The 8,408-nt window shown below is 39.6% G+C and overlaps 1 protein-coding gene across 1 annotated transcript; it reads right to left on the minus strand.

The window, feature by feature from the left end:
• Positions 1–223: 223 nt before the first annotated feature.
• Positions 224–5,683, minus strand: LOC121187296 (protein SSUH2 homolog). The gene is made up of 12 exons (XM_041046483.1): positions 5,558–5,683; positions 4,500–4,555; positions 4,312–4,387; positions 3,790–3,919; positions 3,464–3,524; positions 3,193–3,314; positions 2,408–2,470; positions 2,238–2,329; positions 2,030–2,122; positions 902–1,007; positions 703–810; positions 224–625 (listed from the first exon to the last, which is right to left on the minus strand). Exons 1-12 carry the CDS (start codon positions 5,578–5,580, stop codon positions 479–481), a joined length of 1,077 nt encoding a protein of 358 aa, XP_040902417.1. The 5' UTR covers positions 5,581–5,683; the 3' UTR covers positions 224–478.
• Positions 5,684–8,408: the final 2,725 nt, after the last annotated feature.

Raw genomic sequence — 8,408 nt, forward strand, 5'->3', positions numbered from 1 at the left:
TTATGGGCCCCACACAGGCACACCGGCTGCAGCTGCCATGCAAACATCTTCTCAACAATCACTGCAGAAGTAAAGGTGTGGCTGAGATAAAAAAATTTGCCTCCTTATCTTAAACCTCCATTCCAATCATAATTGGAGCTTCATCATCCTCACATTTATAACCGGTGACATGGAACCAGGCTGGGATTTCATGGAGCACATTTCAGTGATTAAAATGCAATAATATAATTTAGCCCATTTATTTTCACCTGAAGTTAAGCAACGTAGTTATATCATGGGAAGCGAAACAATGAAATAGAGATAGATTCTAATTTGGCAATAATTGTAGATACATGGATAGAAAGCATTTGTAAAGTTCAAGCTGCATCATGAAGCTTTATCACACTGTTTACAGCCGGAAGCTTAAGCTGCAGTCTTCTCTGATGAAATCATTAAAAAAAAAAAAAAAAGCATGAATCTTGGGCAGGATGAGGCTGAGTCACATCACTGTGCAGCAGCCACAGCAGGCAGCAGGATAATTCACAGCACTGACTTTGAAGTCGCTCCCATACACAAAGAACACATGTGACTTTCCCTTCCATTCGTAGGTCACCTTGGTAATAGGAAGCAACTCGATGGTTTGACGCTGAGGGGAAAGAGAGAAATATCTCAGTCGGCCAAACAGATGAAGATGTTCCACACACAGACTGCGAGCTCTCATACCTGCTGTAAGATGCGTGAAGTTTTCAAATACTCCTCTTGGTGCTTTCCTAGGAGCTGCTGGGAAGTTTGTACGACTTCAGGGTCTGGGAAGTTTGTGACTGGACAAACCTGCGTCACATAAGATCGGCAGCATCTCATTATCTGATTCTAATTTTGTTATAAGATTATTTCTTGGTCTTTTTCGAGTGCTGGCTTTTACCATGTGGTTAGTGTCTGTAAACAGTGTCTCTCCGCTCACACTGTTCAGCTTGACCATCTTTAAACCACTGGATTGCTCAACAGTGTGCTGGTCCATGTTGTTCAGCCTGCAGATGTAAGCAAAAAGATATGGAATAACAACAAAAACAAAAAATTCATTTGTGAAACACCTTTCAACAGAGAGAGAAGTTCAATACCACTCTCACGTCTGTATGCTAAACATAAAGGTGGAGTCTGGAGATGGTTAGCTTAGCTTAGCATAAAGACTGGACACAGAGGGAAACAACTAGCCTGGTTCTATCCAAAGATAACAAAACCTACCAACCAGAACTCACTAATTAACTGGTTAATTTGGTTTGTTGGAGACTTGCATGGCAACCTCAAGGACACCACCAGAAAGTGACTGCTCCCGGGCAATTTTTTTTTTTTACACTTTGGTTTGTGAATGAATTAAACACATGTGACATAATGAGTCAAGTAAATTTTAGAGATGATGTAAGCAGACTTTGTGATCTTTGGACCTGGGCTGTCACTGAGAGGGGACCTTGGATTGCAATGCCACGTTGCATCATGCCTTTGTTCTGTTGTAAGGATGTTATGAAAGTCTTTTTGTCAAAAATGTACTGAAGTTTAACTGTGGTTTAACGCTGTGGTTTCATTGATAAAATTACAAATGAAGTGCATGCATGAACTGGTTTTGTAAAAAAAAGAACAATGCAAAAATAAAGCTAATCTATCATGAGGATCATTATGCAACAGGTCTGGCAGCCTTTTCAAAACTGAGACATGAGAGCACTGTCAGTCTTCTTCATTCTTCTTCTTCATTGAGAAATGTTAAGTACTGTATATAACACATAATGTCAAAAGTTTCAGAACACCTCAATTTTTCCAGTTGTTGTTGAAGTTTTCATAGCATAATGTTTCTGAAATTAAAACACACAACAAATAAATATTTAGAAATAAAAAATCATGGAGACTTAAATCCTGTGAATCTAAATGTTTGACTCATCCAGCAGCTGAACACACTCATGACCTTCTCTCTACAATGGAAATCAAACGTTGTTCAGAAAGTTTGTCCCTTCACTGCTGCAGAAGCTTTAAAACATAAAGTCAACAACACGACACTGACCACTCCACAACGAGGTCGATAGAGGCAATGATCTTTCGTTTGCCTAAGCAGACGAGACAGTCGATCTGTCCTATGCCATGGCATGCAAAGCACCTGTCAGGTAAAAAAAAACATATGCATAGGTCAGTGTGTTGAAAGTTTTTTTTAGCATTGTGTAATCAATTCAAAAATGTGATTAAAAAAAAAAACAACAAAAAGAAAAACTTGCGTTGTCCTCCCGCGTCCAAAACAGACCAAACACATCTGTCTGTCTTGAAGAAAGTAGGTATAACCCATCCCCCCACATGAATAGCATCCTCTCTGTGAGACAGACGGTAACAAGTAAGAGGTGAGCCTGGCTGTGAACTTCCTTTGTCAAAACGTGTGATGGTTACTTACAGATCCAGTCCCACAACAGGACATGCAGAGGACTCTCCCTGTGGCATTACAGCTAGGGCAGGCCTGTCAATAAAATGTCATGGTTATAGAGGCAGTGAAGTGTTGTCACTCAAGCAGGAGTACTGACTGCACTGAGTGAAGGAGGTAGCAGCCTGTGGTCTATTTATTTAGAACTGTAAAATACATCAGAGATGAATGGTTAGCAGGAATGTGAAGGTGTTTCAGTTTAGATTTAGTTAAAGGTTTTTTTTTTTTAGATGAAAAACTAATTTACTTTCTTGAGAGTTAGACGAGAAGATTGTGCCAGCCTGGTAAATATGTGTCTGGAGCCAGGAGGTGGTTTAGCCTGGCTCAGACTGACGGTAACAAAATCCACTACCAGTACCTGTAAAGTCCACTGATGAACATGTTATGTCATTTTCAACCTTCCAACAAACTAGGCAAGCTGTTTCCCCACGTTTCCTGTTTTCATGCTGAACTAAGCTAACCCGCTGCTGACTATAGCCTTTTCATGAATAAACAGACATAACAGTGGCATTTACATTTTCATCTAACTCTGGGCAACAAAACAAGCAAGCATATTACCCAAGATGCTGAAGTCTTGCTTGCAAGTGCAATATATATATTTAAAATTGTGTATTTGTTCATTACTTTGCTAGTTAACTCAGTAACTATTACATATCTATCTAAATATCATTGTCCACTGATGTCTTCCATATGTTACGAAAAGTTTTCCCCACTGAATAATCAAAATGATCACTGTGGGATGTTAGCATGTCCCGTACCTTCACAGATGATGTGTGCGGCACCTCAATGATTTGGCTTCCCTCCAGAAAAAACGGGGGGACATTAACTGGAATCTCCCATGGTCCTGGTGGGGTTTGTCCCCTGTTGTCTATTTGCTCACCTTACATAAACACATCATATTGTTATACTTCTGTGTGAAGATGCAGTAGATGCACTGTTGTTTTTAAGATAAGCACAAATGTTATTAAAATCTGAGCCTTTGAGATTGTGAGTAGCTGTTTCTTGTCTGTCTTTCAGATTTAGCTTTACCATAGTATGGCCTTTGACTCCACTTTGTAGTTCGTGTCTCGGTAAATGTCTCCAGGCGATACTAAGCAGGGCAGAACATGAATGGAGCAAAGAGGGAGAACAAAAAGAGGAAAGAAGGGTTGATGCATTTGATTATCTTCTGTATAATCTGTAAAGTGTCATTTCAGATTTATTTAAAATATGAAAAAAAAAAAAAAAAAAAAATTAAAAGATGTAGGTCCATATCTGTCGTTGCTATGTTTTGAATATAATAAATGATGCCTGACTTTTGGAAAAGACCCCCTAATCTTCGTTAATGCCATGATGTGTGTCAGTCTCTTTCTTACTCTGTATGTGTCAAAGGTCTCCATGCTGGTGATCACTCCCTCCTCTGCTGGCTTCGTGCTGTAGCAGCATTTCTCTGACGCATACCTGATGAGGGCTTGTTGAGCATCATCCTTGCTCAGAGGTTCGATGCTATAAAACAACAGTTATCTCGAGAAATGAACATGTACACTTACACAAAAACTGAAAGGACTATCCCATGTTCCTTAGTGCAATACCACAAAAATGTCAAAAGCAACACAAAGAGCTCAGTTATTACACTGTCATCTCCACACTGTACAATTATTTTCTGCCCATGTTTGTCCAAAATGACTTGGGTTTTAAATTATCATATACAATTAGTTATCTGTAATCATGGATTAAATGAGTTGACTCTGTAAATTTTTATCTTATTTTTGTTGTGATGAGTTGTACTGATTTGTACTGCTAGTACTGATAAGTACTGCTGGTGAGGTTGGTTGGAACCTGCAAGTGACTCATTTGCATGTTTTTGTGTTGTAATAAAAATATATTTAAAGCCTTACTTCCAGTTTAGACCTGATGGCTGAGTTTCAGGTTGGGGATGTGGGTAAAACAGCGCAGGGGGGTGACAGAGTCCACCTGCAACAGGTGAAGACACTAAATATCATACAACAAGGGATCACTGATGGCTGTGCTATGCAGTCATAATGTCCATGTTTTACCAATATACATGTCTATTTTAGCTGCGTACCTTCACCCTCCGTTAGCATGCTCTCATAGCCAGGTAACCCGTCGGGTACTGAGTTGCTGGAAATGTCATGCAAAGGAAACAACAGTTACTGTGTGTGTGTGTGTGTGTGTGTTTGTGTGTGCTCAGTTCATAACTCAGTTCTTGACGCACTCTAAAAACATGCAGAAAGTCATATTAGTAGGTTCATTTAGACGGGTAGGTAAGTTTTTACATCAGCTTTCAGCCAACCACATGTCCCTTGAGTCTCTGAGCAGCCTCACAGATTACTAGCGAGCAAGCTATGTTTTCTAGGCCTGAGCAACCACAGAGAAAGACTCTGTGAGACAGAGCTGTGAGTGTCAATCTTATGAAACAGATCTTTAAAATTAAAATATTGCCAAGGCAGCCTTCTCAAACAAAGTAAAAGCAGCTTCAGTTACTGTGCCTGTGCTGTGTTCCACAAAGCCACTGAAAAGGGCATTGTGTAATAAAAAAAAAGAAGTGAGGTTACGAAAACTTTTTAAATAAAAACCATGAAAAATGATCACATACAAAATGACATCATGAAATCAAGATGTGTGGGGAAAATGCTTCTGCGATGAGCATAATAAGAAGATAAGACTGTAAGAAGGATGAAATAACATATTATCATGAGTTGTAAGAATTAATAAAGTATTTCACCATTTATTGGATTACTAATGTATTTTTACACAGTTTGTTCATGTATTTATTCCATAATGTCTTATTTATTTATTTAATATTGAAAGTAGTAAAAGTGAAAGTGTGAGATGATTTTCTCTCTTAACACAATGTGTGACTTTTAAAGTATCGGTCACATAAATATTGCTGTCATGGTCGTTCAACCTCAAACCTCCAGCTTCCATTTTAACCACATCATAACAATCAACATACCTATTCAGCCAGATGGAATTAAAAATAAAAGTGTATGTCCCTTGGCTATGTGTAAGGGCTGTCGGCAAACTACTTCCTGGAATGCATGATGGAAACAGTATAACGGACTATTTACTCTAATACTCTAGGAACACAGGCACAAATACAGCTACAGGTGACACACTCACCTATATTCTGGTGGAGGATCCATTTTCACCCAGAGACATTAAACAGAAGCACACTTTTTCCACACTGTGTGCCTCGTACAACAAGGACGCTTTGTCACGAGATGTTTGAAAGAAAATGGAAATTACGGGAAACCACTCTTTACTTTTTAAACTTCCCCTTCCTCTTCCTTCTCCTGAGGTTGGTTACCTCAGTTCGTTGTCAACACTGTAAAATACTATAAAGCACACTGGTCTCTGCCTACTATTTACAGGCGGTATTAAGTAACAGAACAGAGTAGGGCAGTGTAGTAATGGGAACGCTAAAACTCCTGTATTGCTACATAAATAATGAGGGCAAAGGAAGAGCACCTAAATCCACCACTCATCAGCACCTATAACTCTTGATTCTTAATAAACACTTAAAAATGTCCTTAGATGTTCTTATCTGAAATGAAAAATACTAAATAAGTGGATTAAAAACTACATTTACAAAGCACAATACATTTTTTATATTGTTAACAAGACTACAAATGTTACCATGACAACATAATATCCCGCACATGATGACATAACATGACAAAATAAATTTTTAACAAAAAAGATGCAGACATGTTGGATTAACAAATGAAATAAAATAAAATAAAAATGAAGGAATAAAATCATAAACAATCAAATGAGTATTGTCTGTCCATCATTATCAATAATACTAATAATATACAACATTACAAGGAATTTCAATTGATTTGGCACATTATCCCCAGCCGTAAACTCTGTGTGCACCACAAGCTGTAACCTCAATCTTTCACTGTGGTGAAACAGCCAACGAGATGGTTCAACACGTGGAGTAATTCTCATCTCTCAGTGCACGAGTCAGATAGCAACCTTATGAATGAGGTGAGTGGTGAGGGCCTGCTCCGCCACAGCCTCATTTACACAGTCCATCACGGTGCTCCACATGGCTGTGTGTTGGGGGCCCCGTGGCACTATTACAGCTCCCCCCGGTCACTCTGTGGTTATGTCAATAAAAACTGGGGATCAGCAAATGCGCCACATTCCCATAGCGGGTTGGGTATCTGCTGTTTTTGTCAGTTTTTGGTAATGTTTCTGTGGGCTGACTGATAGGCCTATCCACCAGGGAGGCATTGTCTCTAGAAATGCCTTTTAACTTTGATCACCTTCTGATGGGACGCCACGGTCCTTTACAGCTGCATTCTTTGGACTGGAATGGAATTTCAGCCTCTATCTTCATTTTACATACACACGTCTGCAAGATAAGTTAGGAATTTTCCAAAGGTATTTATTGTCTATGAGAGAATAAGCTAAAGTTGTGTTGTATGTGCTGTCGGATTGTTTCAGCTTTTTCCTCTAATTTCTTGTCACTGGTGCAAATTGATGCTATGATCACCCCAGATAAGATCTTCCCAGTCTTCATTCATCAGAGTGAGAGCGTTATCAACTCAAACCAACCTCAAACCATAATGAGCAGTTAGCAAAGACATGTTGAAATAGCCCTGAGAGGACTGGTGCAGAAGAAGGCTAACGGAGGAGCCGACGCTCAGACAGAAGTGAAGCTCAGATAGCAGATATCGCCGCAGCTGATTTCTGCTCAGCAGGATGCAGATCTGAGCTGTAAATGCTTTCTGTGGCTGGATGTGAGTGACGTGTGGAGATTGTCTCTCTGGTCTGGAGAGACAGCAGAATGTGATGTATGGTTACGATCAGTCTGCTGTGTGTGTGTGTGTGTGTGTGTGTGGATCTGGAGACAAGATGTGCAGCCTGGCCACAGGGAAAAGAGAACTATTTCTGTGTGGGAAATATTGACACTTTATGAGTATATCTGTATATGTCTGAGTGGGACTGATCACACCCTGTATTTCTGTAGTTACTATTAGGTGAAGACAAGCAACATAAGCACTAGAAAAGTTGCAATAGAACAGAAATAGTGTGTGGTCGTTTGTCTTTGTGTAATTTTTCAGTACTTTTTCAAATATATATTATGAACCTCTGTCTTCATTTTCTGGTTTCTGGTTCTGTGTGGAACCTCGGGAAGTTGTTGCTGTTGGTGGTGAGACAGAGACGGACATAACATTTGCTTCAACTTCAAAAATCTGAAGTTATTAATCATACAATCAAGTATGGTGATTTCCCTTCCATTACAGCACAGCCTCAGTAGACTTCTCCCAGAGACATGCCGGTGTACACAGGGAGCAGATAGACGGGAAGAAAGGATTTAGAGGGCTGAAACACACCCCTGGTGCTCTGCTCACTGGGGAATGTGAAGTAGGAGTCAGCCTAATCTCCAGCACCCATGAGAGACTGGCTCCCGTCTGCCTGGCTGCCACTTCCCTATCTGTGTGTTTCATTTCAGCCTGTCAGCCTCTATCTGGACTGTTGGTGCTGCTGCTACTGCGAGGTTCAGGCCCTGGGACAGCAGGGCCAACAGCATATGCACTCACTCATGGGACTGATCACTACTTATTATACTCTAATATTATCATCTTTCAGTGGAATGACATATAATAATATCATTTTATAAAGAGTGATTCTGAGCTCAACTATCCTTGGTCTTTTAGACTAAGAAAATGAGTTCCTGTTTTATGTGTGTGTCTGTCAAGTCATTCAAATTCACTCTCATTCACTCCTGACTGGAAAGTATCCCAAATGGGAGAAATCAGCAGTTTAAGAAGCCAGTCTATGAGAGGCCTAAGACACAGGTTTGCTGAAATGGAAATGAAAATCTTTATCAATTGAAACATAAGTGTTAGCATTATTAGTGTTCCCATTTTAGTATTATTATCTATTTTATTTATCTATTTGTTTTTTTTTTTTTTTTTACATGATCTTGTTTATCCAGCTATTGGACAAATGACCT

This window comes from Toxotes jaculatrix, chromosome 2, assembly GCF_017976425.1.
Source record: "Toxotes jaculatrix isolate fToxJac2 chromosome 2, fToxJac2.pri, whole genome shotgun sequence".
Taxonomy (NCBI): domain Eukaryota; kingdom Metazoa; phylum Chordata; class Actinopteri; family Toxotidae; genus Toxotes; species Toxotes jaculatrix.

What these genes read in the sequence shown, in the direction of transcription:
- LOC121187296 (XM_041046483.1), bottom strand. Translation starts at nt 5,580, where the DNA reads ATGGATCCTCCACCAGAATATAG. An exon ending in AGACCTTTGACACATACAGA is followed by an intron (nt 3,525 to 3,789) that starts GTAAGAAAGAGA and finishes TGCCCTGCTTAG; the next exon opens with TATCGCCTGGAGACATTTAC. An exon ending in CTTCACGCATCTTACAGCAG is followed by an intron (nt 626 to 702) that starts GTATGAGAGCTC and finishes CTTTCCCCTCAG; the next exon opens with CGTCAAACCATCGAGTTGCT.